This window comes from Balaenoptera borealis (assembly GCF_965194805.1).
Source record: "Balaenoptera borealis genome assembly, chromosome: 12".
Lineage (NCBI taxonomy): Eukaryota > Metazoa > Chordata > Mammalia > Artiodactyla > Balaenopteridae > Balaenoptera > Balaenoptera borealis.
In genome coordinates this window covers 26862643-26889161 of record NC_138869.1, presented here as the reverse complement: position 1 = coordinate 26889161, position 26519 = coordinate 26862643, and the positions used below count along the sequence as shown (strand labels likewise).

General features: G+C 40.8%; 1 protein-coding gene across 3 annotated transcripts in view; it reads right to left on the bottom strand.

Annotated features, from left to right (window-relative positions):
• The window catches only part of SUCLG2 (succinate-CoA ligase GDP-forming subunit beta), a 256923-nt gene that overhangs the window by 1121 nt on the left and 229283 nt on the right, over window positions 1-26519 (bottom strand). For 2 of the 3 annotated variants that reach the window (XM_082344801.1, XM_082344804.1), the window contains one exon: window positions 24815-24935. In XM_082344801.1, the coding sequence (XP_082200927.1) occupies window positions 24815-24935 (121 nt within the window). Of the gene's footprint in view, window positions 1022-24814; window positions 24936-26519 lie in introns of all 3 variants that reach the window. The other variant, XM_082344802.1, reaches the window with a different exon arrangement.

Sequence of the window (26519 nt, the reverse complement as noted above, 5' to 3'; positions counted from 1 at the left end):
TACAGTCACTGAGATGGAACTGGAGGTGGTGCCCCAGGACGTTTCATACAATCTGAAATCATGGGATGCCCGAGTCTCCTAACACCATTTAATTACAACTCAGTTCAGCTTTTTATGATCCAGATCTGGCTATTTAGATACATCCAGATGACACATTTATTTTTTTCCTCTTTTCACCTCAAATGTCTGGCATTAAAAAAGATACTGCCTATATTTTCTCTGGCATTAAAAAAATGGAAATATGAGGTTCTTAGAAGACTGTGAACAAAGAAAGATTAACAACACCTTGTTCAACTAGTTTGAAAGAGGAAAATATTCTGAAACGGATTTATCCTTTGATTGAATAGTCTGAATATGGAATCTAAAGAAAAAGTTATGCACAAAAAATGAGCAAGAGAATGGTAAATCAAGGCGTTGGGATGGTATGGAGTACTGGCAGTAATACATGAGGATGCTCAGGACTAATCTATCTGTAGCTTTTCACCAGGAACTAAATTAAATTCAGGTTCTAATCAATGTCATTGACGAGAAAGATGATGTGACAAGATCTGTATCAAGTGATGGTCCAGCTAGAAAAAAAGATGAAAGATAGGACTTGCAAGAGGCTAATGGACATTTTTTACTGATAGAAGTTGAAATTTCTGCTGATAATCCACACTCAAGTGGACTTAATGTGGTTTTGCCCCATTCCAGAAGTCTTTTGTCTTAATGATCTCTTGAAACGAAGGGTCTGAGTTGTGACCTAATCTGAGATCTGAAGTTCAGAGAATCTGCCCACCTAAGGCCATGAATCCACTGCTTGGAGACAATGACAGTATTCAATGTGTCCATTTATACTTCTTCCCCACTCTATATAAGTTCAGATGCCATGAAAATGAACATCGTAGCCTCTGATGATGTCTCTTGGCCATTCCTTGTGGATCTGTAGCGTTTGCGGGCCAAGCTACCCTACCCAAATGTGTTCTTCGATGACTATTTAACATGCGAAATGCTTTTCTCTTCTTTCAGTGTGAACAAGCCCCTGGGAGAAATGTGATAAAATTTAAGTGTCTTAAAGAAACATCTCATCTTACATCATCTCCCGTGCTTTCATCTAGTTAGCAAGACAGAGCCTATTTATAAACAAAGACCTTGAAATATAGGCCTTGGAGGACCTCAGAGTATAAATTAAAAGGAGGTGCTCGGTCAGCATGTTTCATACAAAAAGGCCGAGGCCAAGTTAAGGAGGAGCAGATGAGCTGGGAAGGTGGTACAGTGTTGATTTTCCCGGGACCCTGGGTCCACCAGAGCCATGGGGAAGGGGACACTGGGCACTGTGTCTTCGGGTCAAGGCTGACTCACTGCAACTTTACACAGGAATCTGACCAATGGCCTCTAGGGCAAGCAAGAACTTGCTCTAGGGCAAGCAAGAAAGGTAGGGAAGTTGTTACCTAAAATTCCCAGCCACCCATCCTGGCTGGGCACTTTATTAGTTGCAAAATTTTGGGTAAATCATTTAACTCCTTTGCGCCTCAACTTCTTTACCTCCAGACATAACATTGTGATCATCTTCCTCATGACTAATACTGATTAAACACTTGCATACCAGTGCAATGCTAATCTTGCATACCAGATATAATGCTAAGTGACTTACATGGGGCATATGAAAATTTTACAATGACTATGAATAAATCCCATTGTCCCTGTTTCACAGATGAGATAACTGAGGCACAGAGAGGTTCACAGGGGAACTTCATAGTCACACAGGTTGTAAGAGGCAGACATGGTACTTGAATCCTGCTCTCTTTAATTATGTTCTAACGACATGCTGGTCTGTTTCCCTGTCTTTAAAATGAGGTAATAATGCTGGTAGCACAGGTTGCCATGAGAAGCAAATGAAATAATACATGTGAAAGCATTTTGTAAAAGGCGAAGTCTCTGTGGCAGTCATGGCTGGCTGTCTTCCAAAGATCCATGCTCCTCTGCTACGGGGGGAGAGAGCTACTGCTGGGAAGTGGCTGCCCAAACAGGAACTGCATTTCCCGGGTCCCCTCGCAGGCGGGAGGCTCATGTGACTGAGTTCTGGCCAATACACTGTGAGCAGAAATGAAAAACATGCCCATAACATCTCCATTGGTACTCTCTATATTCTCTCTCTCTTGGTTTTCCTTGTCTGTCTTCTGGAATGCTGTCAGCTAAGACAACCTTGGAAGACACTTTTTTCAGATGACAATGACTCCCTCAGCCCGGAAGCTTGAGTAACCCTGTAGAGCAGAGCACCTGGCTCACTCACCCTCTCCGACTTTATATGAGTGAGAAAGAAACTTCTAGTATGTTGCCTCTGACATTTCAGCACATACCTGTTGTTACGGGAGTGAGCATTACTTTAACTAACAGACTACTTTGTAAGGGTGGGAGGCAGCTTCTAAAATGACTCTTAAATGATTGATCCCGACTTCTTGGTGCTCACGCCCCTTGAGTGTGGGCTGGAGCCAGGACCTGCCTCTAATGAACAAGAATATAGCAAAAGTAATGGAAGGTCACTTCTGAGACAAAGTCCACTTTCTGTGTGTTCACTCTGACGAAGCCAACTTCCACGCTGTGGGCGATGGGCTGCCCTATGGAGAAGCTCACGAGGCAAGGAACTCAGGGCAGCCTCCAGCCAAAAGCCAAGGAGGAACGGAGGCCTTCATTCCAACAACCCAAGAGGAGCTGCATCCTGTCAACAACCATGTGACTGTGCCTGGAGGCGACCCTCCCCAAGGCAGGCTGCGACAGGACCCCAGGCTGCAACAATGTGATTGTACTTGTGACAGACCTTGAGCCAGAGGACCCAGCTAAGCCAGCCCTGGATTCCCCACCACAGAAGCTTCGAGATGATCCATGTTCCTTAGGTTAATCAGCTAAATTTCGGGGAAATTTGTTTCACACTGGTACTTAACTTAATGCAGATGTAAAGATTTATTATTTCAGTAAGAACAACCTCAGTGTGCATTTTGATTCATTTGGTAAAGTTTCAGCCAAGGTCCCAGAGGTTGAAAAGTAGGACAGAGGATCACACTGTGGGAGGTGTTGGGTACCAAGCTAAGGGATTCCAACATTAACTTGTAGGCAGCGCTTTCATGGAGTAGTGACGCAGCGTGAACCAAAGTCCTGACAGACACAGAATCGAATCAGTCTTTGCACCAGGAGGTCAGTGTAAGTTAAATATGGAAATGTTTATCTCCTTCAACAGAGACATGGACCAGCACTCACTCTCCACCTGGCCTCCAACCTGCCAGGGAAGAAATCTATGCTAAGATACAGAAGGCTCTTCTCCCTCTTCCTTCCTCAATACACAGCTCCCAAGATCCCCATGCATCACCCCAAGAGGCAGTCTCATCTGCCTGAGCACTCCTCACCTTCTAATCTACCTTTCCTCCATGTGATTCCTCCTGTGGGTACAGGTCTCACTCATGCCTGCCAAGCTCTGTCTAACTGGACTGAATTAGCTGTGCTAGTAGTAGCCATAATAATAATAAAAGCAGTAATAGCAGCTATCACTTAGCATGGGTCACACATTGGTCTGGGGTTCTAAGTACACTAGCTCCTTTGTTCCTCAGTAGCAACCCTGAGATAGCTTCTATTATTATCTTCCTTTTGCAGAGGAGAGGACTGAGGCACAAATAAGTTAAAGGCTAGTCTAGCGAGCATGGCTCGTCATAGTTAGGAAGCAGTGCAATGAGCATTCAACAATGCTTGAAACATCCACGCTATACTTGAATAAGTCCTTCTTATGATTTTGTAAATACGTCATCATCATCATCACAACAACAATAAAAAAAATCTCTGATTTACAAAGTCCTCCCACATTACTTTATTTGACCCTTACAAGGACTCTGTGAGATCTATGTTTCTAAATGAACTTGTGAGTTTGGTGTTTATAAATCAGTTCTTTTTTTTTTTTTTTTAAGCCAAGAGCACTGAGGCCTAGTGACTGATTGGCAGGATTTGGTTTCAAAATCCTTCGCTTTTCAGACTCTATTTTGATTTCCTGGTGACTCCTGTTTGACATTTAAAACACACAGCACTTTCCCATGCATGAGATCATCTGAACCTCAACGAGGCTATAAGTTATTTAAGAACAAGGATCACATACAACTAGGATGTCTCCTCTTTCCAATCTCCCCTTCTGGCTAAACCTTCCATCCCCACTGTCCCCTGTTCTATGAGGGACCACGGGGTATTCTCTGTCCCAAGGCGGACCTCGATTGTTCCCAAGACACTGACTGCACCTGACCCAAGGGTGGTCCAAACACAGACCACGGTCATTAGCTTGTCCAATTAGATTCGCTCTCCAGAGAATCTCAAAGAGTAGTTTCCATGAAATAGAAAGTAGTAGCATGAAAAGGACTTACCAGTCACAAGTAAGCAGATAAAAGAAAGGCTGTGCAAATACTCAGAGGGTGAAGAAGTCAAGTGAAGAGACAAGTGCTGGAATGATGTTCCTGAGGTCTGCCTCCAAGTCAGACCCTCCTCTTCCTGAGGGCCAACTTTACTATGGTTCCTGCCCACTGAAAGAACTGTTTGTTCATGTTTAGATGAGTCCCTTTCCATGCGTATGGTTGAAATAAGCTCCTGATCACTTTTTGGGGGGAGGGATAAATGGATTGATATAACCAACTAGCCAGTTCCTTAATTAATCCCCTCTTCAGCACCCAACTTCGCACCAGATATTCCCAAGGGGGAAAATGACTGACAAAGAAATCTGTGGACCTGCAGACAAGCTGGGGCTTTGGCCTGCTGTGCCCTCCAACCGGAGCTCTGTTGCCCCCTCTGCTGGGCAGACACCATACGCCCATGAGCTACCTGTTTAAATGACATTTCTTTGGGGATGCCTTCTTGTCACCACATCCCAACCCCCAATCCAGAGTAGGGGATTGTAAGATGAGCTTCTAGAATACTTTGTACATCTAAAATCACAGCACTATTTGGACTGCTTATTGATGTTGCTCTGTCCCCGCTAAGCATACGCTTCACGAGGGCTGCCACTTGGTCAGCCTTGCTCACCGCGTACCTCCAGGCTCAGCACAGTATCCCACACACAGGATGTGCCTGTAGATGGACTGAATAACTACAGATGGGCTCATCCGTACAAAGTGTGCTCCAGGCGACAGCAAGTGTGGATGAGTCCTCTTCTCATCACCTTGCTGACCCAACACCCCCAAATAACGCTTTTTCAGGAGGTTGAAATCAAAACCCCAAATGGCCTGAGAGAAAATGAGGAGGGCTGCTCCTGAGCTTTCTCTAAGTTCTCAAGGGCTTCTGTCGTGGCCTCTTTCTCTAAGAAGGTCCATGTATTAACTGGCTGTACTGAGTGCCCTTGAGGGAGGACTCCAAGCTGCTGTCACTGCCGGCCGCCCAGGCACAAGAGGCTGCTGTGCTCAATGTTAACAACTAGCCAGCGGGGCCGGGGTAAGAGAGGGTGGGGCAGCGCCACACAAACACACGGCCCTTCTCTCCCTCCAGCTACTCCTGCAGGGCCATATCAAACTGCCTAATCGCTTCATCATTCCAGGATCCACTAAAGTGAATTTTAATTATACTTGCAGTTACACTTTAATTACAGCCTTAATTATTAAGCACATACTAGGCATGCTCAGAACCAAGCAGTTTTGGAAGAGAACCTCGCTCTGAAATATAAAGCTCGGGCACAGGAGTATGAGGAGGAAGGGGGCACATACAGAGGGGCCTTGGTCAGATGCAAATCTGTGACGTGAGGTGTGTGTGGGGGGGTGTCAGAAACAGAGGCAGGAAAGAGAGAAGCACACACAGACAGAGAACAGATGAGACAGAAGGCATGGCAGAGCCTGAGGCAGGAGAGTCGGAAAGAAAACAGAAAGAGAGGCAGGAGAGAGACACAGAGAGACAAGAGAGACAGAGAGGGAGAAAGGGAAAGAGACAAAAAAAAAAAAAAAGAGAGAGAGAGAGAGAGGCAGAAGGGATGAAAGAGGAGACTAGAGACGGAGACAACTAAGAGAATGAGAGACAAAGAGTCAAACAGAGAGTGAGGGGAAAACAAGTGAGGTTGCCAAGTCCCTTCTGCAGCAGCCCTACCCTGACCCTGCCAGCATCTCCCTTCCAGCACCCTGACTGGCTTCTCCTCGGCCGGCAGGGCTAGGGACAGGCCAGGGAGAAGCAAAGCCAGGGCAGGCCCTGCTGCCCACGGACCCTGCCTTGGAGAGGAATTACAGGTCGCTTCCTGGTTCCTGTTGAGAGAGCAGCTGTAAGGGGAAGTGGGGATGCACAGAGAAGAGGGTTAGAAAGAAAAACAGCAGTCACTGAAATGAGGTCACTGGAAAAGAAAAGAGGAACAGAGGGAGCCTTGCTCGTTTGCGGATTCCTTTTGTTAATGATATTATGTGAGCATTTCAGGTTAGTTTCTTCTTGATTCACCAAGTGGCTGACATCTCCCATTCCCTCCCCAGTCTTTATTTCTAAATAGAAACCATCATAGCTGCTTTAAACCGTGACACAGAATCAAGAGTTCCAAACAGACTGTTTATGCCTGTGCACCCAATTACAAAGGAAATTGATCTCTTCCCCACATTTAAATTGCGCTGCTGACATGCTCTAATATTTATTAAACGCTGCATTGCTTTTTAATGAGGCTGCAGGACAACACTTTTAACAACCACCTATACAGTTAACTGATCAACTCATGCTGGTCGAACTTTAGGCATTTCTTAATATCTGCCTGTTGAAAGCCACTCAGCTAAATCGTTACCTACCCACTGCATGCCTTAAGAACAGCAATACATAGAGAGTCAAAGGGGACCGATTTTAAAATGAAATCTTGCTCTATTGGTAGAGGATATTATAAAAAGAATAATAATAATTATTAAAATCTTTAAAAATTCTCCACCTCTTCTGCACGATTTACCACTGACTTCCTGCCACTGGGTGGAGTGAGAGAGCTGTATACAGAAATGCCAGGTTAATTTATCAAAATTCGTTCTTTGCTTTCATTACATGGAGAGAAGACAACAGTAGTGGATACAAATTACAGGGCTTTGTTCAAAAGGTGCAGCCCCTCCCTGCCACTCCAGCCAGCTTTTTATCACAGGGCTGTGAAGAAAACCACTCTCTAGTCAAAGGGTGCAGAAGCTGTCTTTTTAAAAGTATTATATTAATAGGAATTCAGCTTTTTAAAAAAGAATAATAAGTTAGCACTTATTCAGTATATGCTAGGTATAATAAATGTTTTTTGGACAAGTGACTAAAGCGGTTCACAAGTATCCTATCAGTTGAATCTTCACAGCAACCCTAAAGTTGACATCATTTTTATCCCCACTTTACAGATGAGGCGACCGAGGCACTGGGAGGCTTAGGAACTTGCCCAACATCCCCCAGCAAATCACAGGCTGAACCAGGACTAGAACCCAGGTTTGTCTGACTGTAAAACAACATGACAACCACACAGCCTTGGCCTTTTAGTGCTAGAAGGAATCCCAGGGCTCCTTTAGGATAAGTCTCTTGTTCTCACTAGAGGCAACTGAGTTCATGACATGTGAGATAATTTGCTCAAACAACCAGTGAACCGTGACAGATGTGACTCTCCGGCTGGTGCTGTCAGGGCTAGCAAACTATGGCCTGGGGGACAAACCCAGCCTGCTGCCTCTTTTTGTACCACCTGGGAACTAAGAATAGTTTTTACATTTTTTAAACAGTTGGGGAAAAAAATCAGAATAATATTTTGTGATACATGAAAATTACATGAAATTCAAATTTCAGTGTCCATAAATAAAGTTTCAGTGGAACACAGCCAAAGTGATTCATTTACAGATTGTCGATGGCTGCTTTTGTGCTACAGTGGCAGAGCTGAGGACTTGTGACAGAAACAGCATGGCTCATAAATCCTAAAATATTTCGACCTCTGCTTTGAATAACTGAGTCCTTTTTTCCCTCCCCCTGGGACAGGAGAGGTCAGTGGAAGCAAAGCAAATTCTATGAAGCAGCAGATTCCTCCTCAAATGTTCACGGTCCCTGTGCCCTTGGTCCTCCTCCATTATTCTTTCAAGTGACAATCAGAGAGAGAAGGTCCATTTTCTTGGTGACACGTAAATTTAGAAAGCTTATCACATCTCTTGTGTCTTGTTATTATACTGTTGGAAATGGAATCATTCATTGAGGATGAGAGGCAAAGCTCCTGCTGCATCAGTGGCCCTCATTCATCTGAGACGATGGGCATCTTACATCTAGCACCTTGCAGGCAACCAGCGGAGTCCATCCATGTGGCATCACTCGAGTTGTGGACAAGAGCTCAGATAAAAACGACAGCTGACATTTATTGAGCCAGGCATCATTCTAGGTTATTTTAAAACTAATCTGCTCCTGACAATAACCCTGTGAGGCTGCCATATTTTTATTCCCATTTCACAGATGAGGAAGCTGAGATTTAAACTTCGCTCTGTTACCAACTAGCTGAGCAACCTGGGAAAGTTACTGCAGCTGGATGAGTATCTCACTGAAATACCTTGTATCACATTTTATAAAAATTGAAGATAGCATAAGATAGCCTGTGGGGCTGTATCATGCACACCTACTTGCCTCAATGATTTCTTCTCCCTTGGTAAGAAAAAACCGAATGCCCAGGGTGTGAATGTGACAGGCATTCCTATGATGACAGCAGGCGGTGGCAGGAAGCGGAATGCCAGGTTTTTTACCACGTTTCCATGAATGGTGTGTATGCGCTTATGATCACGCAAGCAGGTCTAGGATCAAGTCTGACATATTATTATTGAGGGCTTATGACAGGTACCTATGCTCTTGCTTTCAACTATATGAACTCTCAAAAAAGTAACACAGATATTAATGCAAGCCAAAGGTACAGGAGCCTTAATGTTAAACTAAAATGGGAGGAACCCTCTGGTAAGTAGGACACTTTACAGTTCTGCACCTGCTGGGATAGGACTGTTCTTATAAAGAAGGAGCGTTCCTACATACGCCCTTATCTATCTGCATGTGGACTTCCCTTTCACGCCTTCCTTGAGTCTACCTCATGGCTTTCAATCCATGTATTGATATATTCTAATTTAAGGTGATTGCAGGAATTTTCACAGGTAATTTCGGTGGTGTGAGACTCCTGTCTGAAACGCTGGCTTTGGAACTCCACTGCTGCCTAAGAAGTGATGTGACTGTATCACTGCACAGGCTCTGAATGTATCTGGGAGAAATATTTTCCTGAGTAGACGTCATTGCTAATATTTTCCTGAGAAGAAGTTAGATTCGGAGAGCTTAATATTGCCTGTCAAATGCTTTGTTGGCTCCTAACGACGTCTTTCAGAGCTGAGGATGGAGGGAGATTTAGACACTGGTACCATGGGAAGTTTCCAGAATTCTAGATCTTGATGTTGGTCTCTTCTCTACACCAGGCAACAAACTATGTCCCACTGTTTGCTTTCGTAAAATAAGATTTACTGTGGCACCACCAGGCCCACTCCTTTCTTTACTGTCTACGCTGCTTTGGCACCACGATGGCAGAGCTGAGTTATTGCGACAGGGAATACATGGCTCAAAAAGCCTAAAATCTGGCCATTTACAGAAAAAGTCTGCACACCTTTCTGCTACACCAGCCAAATTTGTGGCCCTGTGGCCCAGCCTCATTTGGTGCTACTCCAGCTTGAAGCTCCCACTTCCTACTTCTGATGCAGGGGCAGCTGTTAGGGAAGGAAGTCCCACCTATGCTCTCTTTGAATCAACAATGGCCACTAGCTGGCTCAAGGGCCCTCACTCTCCTTACCCACATCAGTAACGATCAGAGAACTCTTTTCTGCTGAGCTGGGATATAGTCTCAGAATCTTTCTTGGTACAGACCGCAGGCAGCCACTGCTAATAAAGAGAAGGTGGCATGAGATGAAAGCTATCTGTCTTCCCTGTTCTAAAACATTCCACGAGAAAGTTAGTCTCTCTGCTTAGGTAACTCTGCCTCCAGACAGCCTCAAGGTGGCGCTCTCTGGGAGAGGCTTATTTCACCTGTCACCTGTAAAACAGCACAGACTGAATCTGCTTCAGTCTTTTCCCTGATAGCAATGTCTCTCTCTCTCTCTCTCATTGATGGCTGATCAAATATGACTTTCAAGGGTTACATAAGGAAACTGAGGCATGAAGAAATGAACTGAGTGGTCACAGAGAAAATACTCAGGGAACAGAGGGTGGTACTGTGAGGTCATGAGCAGGACGCAGGATATGCCCGTCCCACCTGCCATGTGCCTTGTTCAAGTGCTCCACCCCCAGCTTCTGCTCAGGAAATCAACTTTGGGCTCTTGTTTTTGAAGAGATGTCCATCACCTAGACTGGGGTGGGCACCTGACCAAAAGGCAGCCCACTCCTAAGGAGACTAATGACCTGTAATGTACCTGAGGGGGCATCTCCTTCCGTGCGGAGGGGCAGTCATTGGCATAATACGCCTTGCCTCTTCTTTGACGCTCACTGGCTCCACGGTGGCAGTGGAGAGACTTACTTATCTGGCTGAAATGCGTGAAAGGAGAAAGTTGGCATGTGCAGCCCCGCCCCTTCCTCTGCCTTTCCTTTTGACATGCTGCTCACAGTGAGCCCAGGTCATCCTCTGCCCCGGGGCGGGAGACCTGCCCAAGGCCAGCAGTGGCCATGAATGGCTGTGGAGAGCCGCCTAATTCTGGGGTTCAGAGTAAGAAAGCTCACTGTTAGCATATAGTAAGGTACCTCCTTCAACTTCTTTGTTAGAAATGAAGGTGCTATTTTGGTTTCCTTAGTCTTTTTTCCTATTTCTCACCAGGATCAGAACCCAGATGGGGAAGAATCTGTTGGGTCCCCTCAAAGACCCCAACAACACGGCCTAGTTGGATGGGCTGTAGACAACAGGAGGGATGGTTATTACATAAGCTTAAAAGATGGATGACCTGTGCGATCTGCACTTCTAGGGAACACAGAGGGAGCAGGCTGGCCTTAGCGAGAGGCTGGGGGGGTAGAGGCACCAAGAAAGAACAAGAGGGAGTGAGAAGGTTTGCGTAGGGGGCTTTCCAGGTGTAATTCCATTAAAGCCTTACACTAAACCTCCTTTTCACTAAGGTGGTCGGAGAATGAAGTCATTACATCCATAAAAATAAAACAAAAACAAAACACTGCATAACACAGAGGCCATCTTCCTTAAAGGAGGCCTAGTCCTGTAGTTACACTGACTACTTTCTTCAGGTGCAGTAGGCTTTTTCTTGCGCAAGGCAGCAGATGTCCAACACGATATAAATTTCAGTTAGTCACATGAACTACCTAGGGGTAAAATGAAAACTCAAATTGCCAAATATAGTAGATTCTTTGTCTGGAAACTTAAATATTAGATCTCAAAAAACTTTAACTAGCCTAATACTTTAGATAGGTCCTATGAGACTTGGTCTAAGGTTTAAGTGTGATGAAGTTTAAGCATTCATAAGTGTTTATCAATTTTGAAAATGAGAGGATTTAAGGCTCGATGACAGAACAGGATTGTCTCCAATGTCACTGTCTCCAATGACACAGGGAGAAGATGCTAGTGATTAAAAGGAGGAGAGGAGATAGATGTCAATGTGAAGTGTAATTGGTCCCAGTAAATAAGCACCCACAGGGGACAGTGAAGGAGGGAGGAGATGAAGAGAGGTCAGTGGACACTGGCAAGGCAGAAAGGCCGGTGAGGAACGAGGTGTGTAGAAAATGGGGAGAGTGGGAACAGAGGAAAAATGAGAATCAAACAGAGAGAGGAGAAGAGACGTGCCCTGACAGAGAATGTCAGAACCCTCCTCCAGGAGCCACGTTCCCAATGACAGCCGCACCAGAACTGAAACATGGACAGAAGGGAAGATGTGCTTGGTGAGGCTGGGGTGCAGGCGGGGACCAGGTCCATCTCATCTTGCAGGGAGCAGGAACTGAGAAAGGAAGAGAAGATGAAAACTCGGTACAGAGCACAGCTGGAAAATGTGCAAAAAGGCAAAGAGGCCAGGGGTGTTATCAGACACAGAGCCAGACGCCGGCCCTGCTGGGCATCTGCCCTCACTCTGCCCAGGATGGTGCCACCACTCAGCTGGGGGTCCCTTAATCTCTGCTGACTCAGTGTAAGCAGCAAGCCTAGGGCTCAAACATTCTGAATGAAAACTTTTCCAAGCTAGTCGGTGACAGTCAATCTGCCAAGGGTTACTTTCCGATGGGAGTCAGAAGGATAATCTCCTCTCCGGGTCTCACGCCCTAGCATAACTGATGCCTTGCCAAATGGACGGCTGCCAAGTAGACAGACACAGCTGAAAGCTCGGTGGCTGTCTCTTAACGCTTGAATGCTCGGGGTTTCTCTTCCCCTCAAGCAGACCAAACCATCACACAGCAGTTTCCCGGTGTCCATGTTAAGAACACTTGATTTGCATTCCTCTGGCTGTGGCTCCAATCTGTCAGTATTTCAGGAAGCAAGTGTCCACGGATAAGAGGTGCTGGTGCCTTATCAAGAAAGTAAGAGAAATAGAGGACAAAGTTTCTGACTCAGGGATGTTTACGTTCTCAACAACTTCAGAGAGAGTTTAGGGAACATTAGAAAGATTGGAAAGGATAAGGAGGGAGACCACAAGGGATTTCTGTTTCTAAAGACATCTGGCAAAAGAGAAGCAAAATGTTTATGTTGCTGAAACAAAATTCTGGTATTGGGTGGAAAAATCAAATTGAGAAGATCTGGCTAAGAGAAACAGGATCCAATCTACAGATTATCTAGACTCACTATTATTTCCTTATGAGCTTAACTTGGAATCATAATGAACACCTGAGAGAAAAGCAAATTCCTCTTCAGGCATATATGAGACATAGAAGTTAGTTGCAGATTGAAGTGGGACAGTAAGAAGGAAAAATGAATTCTAAAAAAGAAAAGTTCTCTTGAAGTTTTGGCAGATTCTGATCCAGAACCATAAAAATGCCCATATGAAATCCAAAGCTTTGGCTAAAACACATTTGCACACTGAATACACCAAGTTGTCAATAAATGCCTGTACATTTCTCAACAGTATCAGGGGTTGGGCTGAATTAACCATCTAGGTAATTTTTGTGCCAAGTATGAATACATTTCAAAAAGGAAAGAAAAACTAAAACTCATTTCATTTTATTTGTTCTTTATTCATTCCAGGAACAACTGTCTACAAAAGCTAAACTCCCCCCACCACCCCCGAAAAGTGTGCTTCTTCAATTTACCCAGGAGTCTTTTGAATAAAAATAATCCTGTGTCTCAGCTGGTAAATTCTATTCTGATAAGGCAAGTAAATACATGTAATTATAAAGTTACCATTCTCAAAGAGGAGAGTAATCCTTTCCTTATCCACTGGTAAAAACAGCTTATAATTATTATACAGCTGATAACAAAGATTTGTCCACAAAATCCCACTAAATCAACAAGCCTGATTTGATTGATTAAAACTTCTAACATCAGGACATTTCTAATACACCGTGTGCAGCAACAGAGTCTTTAAAATGTGGGCCACAAATTGGTGAGACTGACGGCAAGGAACTTGGCTCTTCTGAATGGCCATGTAACAGCCAAGAGAGGCCACCTGCTTTATTTATAGGAAACAGATGCTGAACGAGTAGCAAATCACAGTATTGGGCTTTTGAAATATTTGTTATCTTGGTCATTAAAAATCTCACATTTATTCAGACTATACAGCCATGTGTCAGAGTATCAAAAACTTAGAAAGCAGCTAATAGATATTAGCAATAGTAATTATTTATTATTGTAATTCAGACTCTGGTAAGGTTTTTCTCCCACACTTAGTTTTTACGTGTCACTCAGTTTTTCATAGATGCTGGGTTGGTGGACACCCCTGTCTCTTCTCACCTTTACTAGCTAGACAATAGTGGGTGTTCTGGGAATGTGAACCAATTTTAATATTAATAGAAATAAAGTTAATTTTGAAGTTTATCGGCTAAAACAAAGTATAGTGTCAAGTTAAACACAAACTATCACTAGAATTGTTCAAAATATTCCTGCTTCTTTGTATCACTTTGTCTTTCTCTGTCACCACCGACAACGAAGAGTTTGCTCTGTTTAGAAAAACAGAGAGAACCAAATCATACTCTAAGTTTGGGTAAAATATAACTGAATGCAGAGAGATTTGTGAGAGGAGCAGAATTTATGCTCTGACCCAGAGGAAAGCAAATGAAAAATTTACATTAAGTCTAAGAGAAATTCCTCAGAGGGCCCTGTAGTTAGCAACTTTTTCCCCACTGGAAGCACTAAGAACAAGACTTTCTGTGACAGGACATTTTGGGTTTTGACTGGTTTCTCATTTTAACTGAGCTGTACTGCAGGGGAACAATTTCCAATGCAGTGAGTCCTGAGTGTGGTTTACTGGGCCCTTCAAAATGAGGGTGACATCCATTTGTCTGTCATACTTCTCTTTGGATCTTCCCCTGTAGTCCCACATCTCTGCCTCCACACAGGTTCCATCTGATGTTACAGCTTCATCTCAAACAAAGCATGACTAGATCCTAGTGTCATCCTCTCCCAGTCTCTCTATCTAGTTTCCACTTTTGACTTTCCCAAGTCCATCAACTGTGCCATCCTTCTCCTGGTCATAGATTTAAACCATAGCTCCCCACTTTCTCTCATCTCTTTTTCTACCTCTGCTCTTGTTCCTACTCACTTTTACCTCTATGCGGCAAATCTGCTTGGGTTTTAGATTCTACCTAATACTGTAGATTCTGGCTACTAACTTGATTGTCCTACTTAGTTCTTTTCACCCATAACATGTTGCTGCAAAACCATTACTTTCTACAGGACAGCCTACTGATCTAGTCAGGTCCTGGCTTGCAGTTTTTGCCACTGTTATGATCCCAGTACCAACTCCCAAATATGGAACAGATCTGATGACTTGCTTCTGATCCTTTACTAAATTTCCTCCTTCTTCCTTTTTTCCAATGATTCAAATCTTACTTATTTCCATGTTCAACTTGGAAATTCTCCTTTCATAATATTTCGCTGCTAACTCACATCTGTAAATGTACTATAATTATAGTTGTCAATATTGAGTAAGCTTTAAAAAAAGGGTATGCCATATTCAATATCCTGTGATAAACCATAATGGAAAAGAATATGAAGAAGAATATATATACACAGTAGAAATTAACACATTGTAAATCAACTATACTTCAATAAAATAAATTAAAAAATAAAATAAAGGGTATGCTAATAAACGTGGGCTGAGCTACAACAGGCACAACTTAAAGGACAGAAATTCAGTCCCTTAGCATAAAGAGCACAGAGGATGGTTTGTATTTAGTTTCCTTTACAGGATCTTTATGGATAATATGATCTCCAAATTTCTGTATTTTGTTATCTATGATCAGAGCCAAGAGTAGAGTTAGAGCAGAATTCTTCCATTTTCCCTTGTTTATTATGCAGGACCGATAGAGTTTTGGGATAGGTCTTATCTTGGTGTGGGGCAGCCGTGTTCCCAGGAATCACACATATGGCTATTAGTGAGTGTCCCTGGTATGACCATGTTGAGCGTGAGAGCCTTGCATCTATCTAAGGTCATTTATCACGTTAGATGCAACTTCCACAAGAGAAAGAAAAGAATACCACTGAAGACTCTAGAAATGTGAAAAGCTCTCCTGCTTTTCCTCTATTGATAAAGGTCTTAGGTGCTTATTATAGGAGAGCAGCTATTATCGTGAAAGGAGGCGAGTGGCAGAAAAGGTCATCCTACACATTTTTAGGCTAGATAAATTTGGGGCCCAGCATCCTCTTTGAGCTCATCTTCAATTCCCCTTGATAGGGTGGACATTGTAAGGTATCAACATCTCCACAAGCCAGGCTGGTGGTTATCTGGGATACCCCAATGGCTATTGCTACTAAGAGAGAAGCAGATTCTCTTAGGGCAAACACTGGTTAACGTTTTACATATATTAGCTTGTATTGTTGATTTTTCTTTTTGTTTTATTTCCCCAGTTATCTAGTAACTGACATCATTTCTTATATTTCTAAGCATCCTCCTTAATGCCTAAAGCTCAATGGCTTACACATAGTATTTATCATATTAATTAATTAAAAAAACACAGGCATATATCTTGGAAATGTTTTAATTTAAATGATACAAATCTAAAAAAAAAAAAAAGAGAGATACAAACCTGACTGTCTAACAGACTTAGACATTTCAAAGCTTCTTCCTAGTAGCTCAGATAGACCTTTGATATAGTCAATACTGATTATTAAGGGAGATAATGATAGTTTAGATGTGGTAGTTTGCACATTTAAGCATGTATACCATCCTGCTACATATGGTAAGCATACATTAAATGATGGGGATCATTTATTACTTCTGGAATAATACGCATAGTGTGAAAATAAGAGAAGTGCTCCTTTTAATCTTTTGGGAAAAATTAAAAGTGAGGTAACTTTCTTTTCTAGGAGTATACTACAAGCTAATATTATAACTAAGCGTCCCTGCTGACAACAGAGTTACAGGGAGGATCACTAGACAGAATAAGTCCACCATAGCATGTGCTAGTTTCTAGTCATTTCCAAGTGATAGACACTAGTATGATTTGCTTATGGAGACCTGCTCCCCTTTCAGAACACAAGAAGAGATGACTTTTACAACCTGAGGCTCACTGGTCACTTTGACCCTGAAAACAGTCTGAGATCAACATTTTAATAAACAGTCTGAGATCAACATTTTAATCAGAGTTATATACCTACATTGATAAACCCATCAACTCCTTGATGAATTTTCTTTACAGTGAAGCCTTACCAATCATTTTCCTTTCACTGAAATTATTTTTAATTGGCTCAATTATGTTGCATTTACATTTTTAAGAACTTTTAATTCAATCATATGTTTTAATGTCCATATTAAACTTTGCCAACTGGAGCCCCTCCTATTTTCATTTTTCTTTTGTGATCATTACTTCTATTAAGTCCATATGGTGCACATCTAAGTTTGTGACGTGGAGAATCTCAGGGAGGCAGAGAGTGAGAGAAGAAAGAAGCAAACAGAGAAAAATGGACTGTAGCTGTTCTGGAGGCTTGACTTCAAAGGAAGACGGGGCTACACAGTAGTGTCAAAATATCCCTAGATTTTATCTTGAGAAGAAGGACTCTAGGGAATAACAGCACCAGCATGGTAATTGGAGAAATCAAGCTGTCCCCAAAATGATACTCCAGAAGTCTATCCAAGGGGCTGCTTGATCACTGCAATCTGAATCAGTTGACGATGTGGACAGGACTTTTGCATAGTTTTCATATTAAACTGTCTATTTTCACTTCTCTACTATAGTGGTTCTCAGAGTGTGGCTTACAGAACCCTGGGGGAAGTCCCTGATGTAAGAACTACTTTTAAAGTAGTAGTAGTAGTAGTGGTGGTGGTAGTAGTAATAGTAATAATAATCTGCCCTGATGAAACAAAAGTAATTGAGGGTAAAACTGTGGGCATGTTACCATGGGATCAAGCAGCATGAATCTGTACTAGTTATTCATGTTATTTTTCACCACCTCACATTCACAAGGAAAAGTTGCCACTTGTGAGCAAGAATGTTCTTAATGAACAGTAAAAAAAAAAAAAAAAAAAAAAAATTAATTGTATTAAATCTCAACCCTTGAGTATACATATTTCTAATATTCTGTGTGATCAAATGGGAAGCATACAAAAGGCACTCTGCTGCATACTAAACTATGACGGTTGTTCTGAGGCAAAGTATTTGTATAACTGAGTAGCGACCTAAACCACCCACTTTTCCATGGAAGAGTGAAGAACACACTATGGTTGTTCAGACTTAGATACATGGCAGACATTTTCTCAAAAATGAGTGAAGTAAGTCTGCCACTTCAAGGAAAACAGCTTAGCATTCTGTGAGGAATAAGAAAAATTTGTATTTTCAAGTGAAAATCAGAATTCTGGAAAAGTTGCATCTACCACCTTGACAGCTTCTCAATACTTAGAAGCTTTTCTGATAATGGTGTGATATTAACAGATGTAAATTTTTTGATATTGTATGTTGACATGTGTTAACCTTTGGAAGATCTGCATAATCCAAAATTTTCCATATGATTAAATCATGCATCTGTAAAATCCACTTACTGTGCAAGATAGACCAAGGGATTTCAATATAACAGAGCATAAAAAGTTCATTGACTACAGGCTCTTTGGTGGCACTAATGGTGGACTCTGGGAGGGCTCACACCAAGGAGTACTTCCCAGAATTTCTGCTGCCAGTGTCCTTGTCCCTGTGGTGAGCCACAGCTGCTCCCTGCCTCTGCAGGAGACCCTCCAACACTAGCAGCCATGTGGCTGATGGTCTTGGTTCTCTGGCCGGGTGTCAGGCCTGAGCCTCTGAGGTGGGACAGTCGAGTTCAGGACACTGGTCCACCAGAGACCACCCCCCACCCCAGCCCCTCGTAATATCAATCGGCGAGAGCTCTCCCAGAGATCTCTGTCTCAACGCTAAGACCCAGCTGCACTCAACAACGACCAGCAAGCTCCAGTGCTGGACACCCGATACGAAATAACTAGCAAGACAGGAACACAATGCCACACATTAGCAGAGAGACTGCCTAAAAACATAATAAGTTCACAGACACCCCAAAACACACCACCAGACGCAGTACTGCCCACCACAAAGACAAGATCCAACCTAATCCACCAGAACTCAGGCACCAATCCCCTCCACCAGGAGGCCTACACAACCCACTGAACCGACCTTACCCACTGGGGGCAGACACCAAAAACAACAGGAACTACGAACCTGCAGCCTGTGAAAAAGAGACCCCAAACACAGCAAGTTAAGCAAAATGAGAAGACAGAGAAAAATGCAGCAGATGAAAGAGCAAGGTAAAAACCCACCAGACCAAACAAATGAAGAGGAAATAGGTAGTCTACCTGAAAAAGAATTCAGAGTAATGATAGTAAACATGATCCAAAATCTTGGAAATAGAATGCAGAAAATACAAGAAACGTTTAACAAGGAGCTAGAAGAACTAAAGAGTAAACAAACAGTGATGAACAACACAATAAATGAAATTTAAAATTCTCTAGAAAGAATCAATAGCAGAATACTGAGGCAGAAGAACGGATAAGTGACCTGGAAAATAAAACAGTGGAAATAACTACTGCAGAGCAGAATAAAGAAAAAAGAATGAAAAGAATTGAGGACACTCTCAGAGATCTCTGGGACAACATTAAACGCACCAACATTCGAATTATAGGGGTCCCAGAAGAAGAAGAGAAAAAGAAAGGGTCTGATAAAATATGTGAAGAGATTATAGTTGAAAATTTCCCTAATATGGGAAAGGAAATAATCAGTCAAGTCCAGGAAGCACAGAGAGTCCCAAACAGGATAAATACAAGGAGAAACATGCCAAGACACATATTAATCAAAATATCAAAAATTAAATACAGAGAAAAAATATTAAAAGCAGCAAGGGAAAAGCAACAAATAACATACAAGGGAATCTCCATAAGGGTAACAGCTGATCTTTCAGCAGAAACTCTGCAAGCCAGCAGAGAGTGGCAGGACATATTTAAAGTGATGAAAGGGAAAAACCTACAACCAAGATTACTCTACCCAACAAGGATCTCATTCCGATTCGACGCAGAAATTAAAACCTTTAGAGTAGCAAAACCTAAGAGAAGTCAGCACCACCAAACCAGCTTTACAACAAATGCTAAAGGAACTTCTCTAGGCAGGAAACACAAGAGAAGGAAAAGACCTACAATAACAAACACAAAACAATTAAGAAAATGGTAATAGGAACATATATATCGATAACCACCTTAAACGTAAATGGATTAAATGCTCCAACCAAAAGACAGAGACTGGCTGAATGGATACAAAAACAAGACCCATATATATGCTGTCTACAAGAGACCCACTTCAGACCTAGGGACACATACAGAAGGAAAGTGAGAGGATGGAAAGAAGATATTCCATGCAAATGGAAATCAAAAGAAAGCTGGAGTAGCAATTCTCATATCAGACAAAATAGACTTTAAAATAAAGACTATTACAAGAGACAAAGAAGGACACTACATAATGATCAAGGGATCAATCCAAGAAGAAGATGTAACAATTGTAAATATGTATGCACCCAACATACGAGCACCTCAATACATGAGGCAAATGCTAACAGCCATAAAAGGAGAAACTGAGAGTAACACAATCATAGTAGGGGACTTTAACACCCCACTTTCACCAATGGACAGATCATCCAAAATGAAAATAAATAAGGAAACACAAGCTTTAAATGATACATTAAACAAGATGGACTTAATTGATATTTATAGGACATTCCACCCAAAAACAACAGAATACACATTTTTCTCAAGTGCTCATGGAACATTCTCCAGGATAGATCATATCTTGGGTCACAAATCAAGCCTTGGTAAATTTAAGAAAATTGAAATCGTATCAAGTATCTTTTCCGACCACAACGCTATGAGACTAGATATCAATTACAGGAAAAAAACTATAAAAAATACAAATACATGGAGGCTAAACAATACACTACTAAATACCAAGAGATCACTGAAGAAATCAAAGAGGAAATCAAAAAATACCTAGAAACAAATGACAATGAAAACACGACGGCCTAAAACCTATGGGATGCAGCAAAAGCAGTTCTAAGAGGGAATTTTATAGCAGTACCATCCTACCTCAATAAACAAGAAACATCTCAAATAAACAACCTAAACTTACACCTAAAGCAATCAGAGTAAGAACAAAAATACCTGAAAGTTAGCAGAAGGAAAGAAATCAAAAAGAACAGATCAGAAATAAATGAAAAAGAAATGAAAGAAACAATAGCAAAGATCAATAAAACTAAAAGCTGGTTCTTTGAGAAGGTAAAACTGATAAACCACTAGCCAGACTCATCAAGAAAAAAAGGGAAAACACTCAAATCAGTAGAATTAGAAAAGAAAAAGGAGAAGTAACAACTGACACTGCAGAAATACAAAAGATCATGAGAGATTCTACAAGCAACTATATGCCAATAAAATGGACAATCTGGAAGAAAGAGACAAATTCTTAGCAAAGCACAACCTTCCAAGACTGAACCAGGAAGAAATAGAAAATATAAACAGACCAATCACAAGCACTGAAATTGAAACTGTGATAAAAAATCTTCCAACAAACAAAAGCCCAGGACCAGATGGCTTCACAGGTGAATTCTATCAAACATTTAGAGAAGAGCTAACATCTATCCTTCTCAAACACTTCCAAAAAATAGCAGAGGGAGGAACACTCCCAAACTCATTCTACAAGGCCACCATCACCCTGATACCAAAACCAGACAAAGATGTCACAAAAGAAGAAAACTACAGGCCAATATCACTAATGAACATAGATGCAAAAATCCTCAACAAAATACTAGCAAACAGAATCCAACAACACATTAAAAGGATCATCCACCATGATCAAGTGGGGTTTATCCCAGGAATGCAAGGATTCTTCAATATAGGCAAATCAATCAATGTGGTACACCATATTAACAAATTGAAGGAGAAAAACCATATCATCATCTCAAAAGATGCAGAAAAAGCTTTCAACAAAATTCAACACCCGTTTATGATAAAAACTCTCCAGAAAGTAGGCATAGAGGGAACTTACCTCAACATAATAAAGGCGATATATGACAAACCCACAACAAACATAGTTCTCAATGGTGAAAAACTGAAAGCATTTCCATGAAGATCAGGAACAAGACAAGGTTGCCCACTCTAACAACTATTATTCAACATAGTTTTGGAAGTTTTAGCCACAGCAATCAGAGAAGAAAAAGAAATAAAAGGAAGCCAAATCGGAAAAGAAGAAATAAAACTGTCACTGTTTGCAGATGACATGATACTATACACAGAGAATCCTAAAGATGCTACCAGAAAACTACTAGAGCTAATCAATGAATTTGGTAAAGCAGCAGAACACAAAATTAATGCACAGAAGTCTCTTGCATTCCTATATACTAATGATGAAAAATCTGAAAGAGAAATTAAGGAAACACTCTCATTTACCATTGCAACAAAAGAATAAAATACCTAGGAATAAACCTACCTAAGGAGACAGAAGACCTGTATGCAGAAAACTATAAGACACTGCTGAAAGAAATTAAAGATACTACAAACAGATAGAGAGATATACCATGTTCTTGGATTGGAAGAATCAACATTGTGAAAATGACTATACTATCCAAAGCAATCTATAGATTCAATGCAATCCCTATCGAACTACCAATGGCACTTTTCACAGAACCAGAACAAAAAATTTCACACTTTCTATGGAAACACAAAAGACCCCGAATAGCCAAGGCAATCTTGAGAAAGAAAAAAGGAGCTGGAGGAATCAGGCTCCCTGACTTCAGACTATACTACAGAAGCTACAGTAATCAAGATAGTATGGTACTGGCACAAAAACAGAAATATAGATCAATGGAACAGGATAGAAAACCCAGACATAAACCTATGCACTTATTTTTGATAAAGGAGGCAAGAATATACCATGGAGAAAAGACAGCCTCTTCAATCAGTGGTGCTGGGAAAACTGGACAGCTACATGTAAAAGAATGAAAGTAGAACACTCCCTAACACCATACACAAAAATAAACTCAAAATGGATTAAAGACCTAAATGTAAGGCCAGACACTATCAAACTCTTAGAGGAAAACATAGGCAGAACACTCTATGACATAAATCACATGAATCACAGCAAGATGCTTTTTGACCCACCTTCTAGAGAAATGGAAATAAAAACAAAAATAAACAAATGGGACCTAATGAAACTTAAAAGCTTTTGCACAGCAAAGGAAAACATAAACAAAATGAAAAGACAACCCTCAGAATGGGAGAAAATATTTGCAAATGAAGCAACTGACAAAGGATTAATCTCCAAAATATACAAGCAGCTCATGCAGCCCAATACCAAAAAAAAAAAAACAACCCAATCCAAAAATGGGCAGAAGATCTAAACAGACATTTCTCCAAAGAAGATATACAGATTGCCAACAAACACATGAAAGGATGCTCAACATCACTAATCATTAGAGAAATGCAAATCAAAACTACAATGAGGTATCACCTCACACTGGTCAGAATGGCCATCATCAAAAAACCTACAAACAATAAATGCTGGGGAGGGTGTGGAGAAAAGGGAACCCTCTTGCACTGTTGGTGGGAATGTACATTGATACAGCCACTATGGAGAACAGTATGGAGGTTCCTTAAAAAACTAAAAATAGAACTACCATACGACCCAGCAATCCCACTAGTGGGCATATACCCTGAGAAAACCGTAATTCAAAAAGAGTCAAGTACCACAATGTTCGTTGCAGATCTATTTACAATAGCCAGTACATGGAAGCAACCTCAGTGTCCATCAACAGATGAATGGATAAAGAAGATGTGGCACATGTATACAACGGAATATTACTCAGCCATAAAAAGAAACGAAATTGAGTCATTTGTAGTGAGGTGGATGGACCTAGAGTCTGTCATACAGAGTGAAATAAGTCAGAAAGAGAAAAACAAATACCGTATGCTAACACATATATATGGAATCTATAAAAAAAAAAAGAAAAAAATGGTTCTGAAGAACCTAGGGGCAGGAGAGGAATAAAGACGCAGACGTAGAGAATGGACTTGAGGACACGGGAGGGGGAAGGCTAAGCTGGGACAAAGTGAGAGAGTGGCATGGACATATATACACTACCAAATGTAAAACAGATAGCTAGTGGGAAGCAGCCACATAGCACAGGGACATCATCTCGGTGCTTTTTGACCACCTAGAGGGGTGGGATAGGGAGGGTGGGAGGGAGATGCAAGAGGGAGGGGATTTGGGAATATATGTATACGTATTAGTTGATTCACTTTGTTATACAGCAGAAACTAACACACAATTGTAAAGCAATATACTCCAATAAATATGTTAAAAATAAATAAATAAAAATTTTTAAAAATTCAAAAAGAAAGTTCATTGAAATAGTTTCAGATTCTACGTTAAAACTTATCTGTAATAAAGACACTGTTACAGGTTTTAGTGTAGTATCAAAGAATAATATTCAGAATTGTATGAAATGATTATTAAAAACTGCTCTGTTTTCCAGATACATAGCTCTATGAGGTCAGATTTTCTTCATATACTTCCACCAAAACAGCATATTGCAACAGATCTCTTGCAGAAGCAAATATTAAGCTAGACCTTAAAGGGATTTGCAAAGCCATAAAACAGTGCTGCTATTCTTACTAAAATTTTAAAAAGATATATTTACTTCTTCATAAATTATATAGTATATATATTTACATATAAAATATATAATACAAAAATTAAAAGTTTATTATTTAAAAAATGAGTATTTAAGAAGTTCCAAGTAGTTATTCCTCTTACCAAATTAATTTATTAATCAGTTAAATAAATTAATAAATATCAACAGATATAACCCAAAATAAACAAGAGATCTTTGGGGTTCTCCAGTTTAACAAGTAGGGAGTCCTCAGACCAAAAAGTTTGAGAACCCTTGGTGTCTCATGATGAAGAATTCTTGGAGCAGCATTTCTCAGAGTGTTTTTCCCAGAACACTAACCTCATGGTATGATTCATAATAAAAGGGCTCCACCCTGGAATATGTTTGGAAAATTTGGAGACTCATAACATGTGCCATTCTTGGAGAGCTGCAATGCAGAGTAAAAGCTCAGAGAAGTACTGCATTTGCTTCATCTTATGTAATCCAGTGTTTCCTTATGTTGTCTCAGGAAGCTTGTGAATGCAGAACATGCTGGTCACCTGACCCTGAAGAAGGGGAGTATTGGCACTGTGGAAATCTACAGTAACTTACCTTCAAGCCGGACCACCAGCGGCACCTTGAGTTCCAGCTCCCGGCAGGCTTTGGTGATCCCATTGGCAATGATGGCACAGTTGACGATTCCGCCAAAAATATTGACTAGGATGGCTTCAACCTGAAATAAAAAACAGGAAGGTGCCCATCAAAATGCTGACAGTCAACATTCCCCCAAATAATTGGCTAAACAACAGAGACAATTAAAATAATAATCTTTTTTAAAAAACACAGAATATAAACTATAAAACAAGACCCAGAAAATGCTGAAGTTAAAGTTTAGTATTTAATTAATAAATATCAATATATAACATTACCATATTAACCCAGATTATCCTATCAATCACTTCTCTGAATTCAAAATGAATTCAGTCACCACTCATTTCTTATACACTGTCTTCTGCTGTGCCTTATATTGGGCTGGCCAGAAAGTTCGTTTGGGTTTTTCTGTAAGATGTAACGTATGTTAAGATGTAATGGATGTTATTTATGAATAGTGCCATTTAAAATTTCATGTCGTTACGTCTTTTCCCTCCATGGTTTATACTTGAATTTTTACCTGTCCTGGTACCTCATAAAATATTTCAAAACTAGTAACATTAATTATTTGTTGTTTTGTATTAGGTAAAAATTCCAATTTTTCTATGCTTCCTTAATACCTCTTTGATATGCTAGAGGTATAGTCTCAAAAGTCAGAGATAGCTTAATTATCTTAGATAATGACCTTTTTGATTAAAAAAAAAGACCCCCAAAATAAAAAGATACAAGCTCACACTATAAGGATATAAGAAAAGCCAAGCCACTGACTAGAATTTTTCAGAAATGTAAATTTAAACCCATCATGTTAACTTGCTTGTACATATTCCATACTCAAAGGCGTGTGGGCCAAAAAAATTGTACTTGCCCTGACTTGATAAATAGGTATAAGAAAATCCTGTATAATTAACATGAAGAACGAGATAATGAAGAGAATTCATTACCTAGATTAATTGATAACACCCACAGATAATGGCTATTCATCAAGCTGGAGGCATCAAAATTCCAACAATGGAGTCACAATTAAATTATGCTACACTAATTGCAAAGCATATATGTGTGTGCTGCATGCCATTTTTAAATCCCATTATTTCAATATGCTAAATTAACTACACAAAACATATGAGAAAAGGATACCTTACATTTGTTCAGCACTTAACTCTTTAAAAAGTGCCATTACATGAACCCTCATTTTTAATTTTGATCCCTGCTTTACAGTACAGTAAGTACAGTGAGGGTTAGCCCTCTATAGCTGATAAAGCCATTCAGAAAATTCACATGATGTGTCCCAGTGTTACACAGCTAACAAGTAGCAGTGGTAAGGCTCAAAGTCAGCCTCTAGATTGCCTACTGATTCTTCATTCATGCCAGCTGCTAGAGCTGGAATCTTGGGCACGGGCCATACCCTGTCTCGAACATGGTTTCCCCACCTATAAAATGGGAATAATAGTACCTAGTCCATAAAGTTGTTGAAAGGCCTAAATAAGACATGTGAGATGCTTACTACATGCCTGTAAGGTACCTAATGGATATTTACACATGCATTTATTTCAACAAGCAATGGTGAAAGTGGACAGGTTACCTAGACAGCAAGTAAAAGAAGAAAACCTTTCAGCAGACTGCAGCTATGCTGAATTTGAATATAACAGAAACACAAACTTACTGAAGT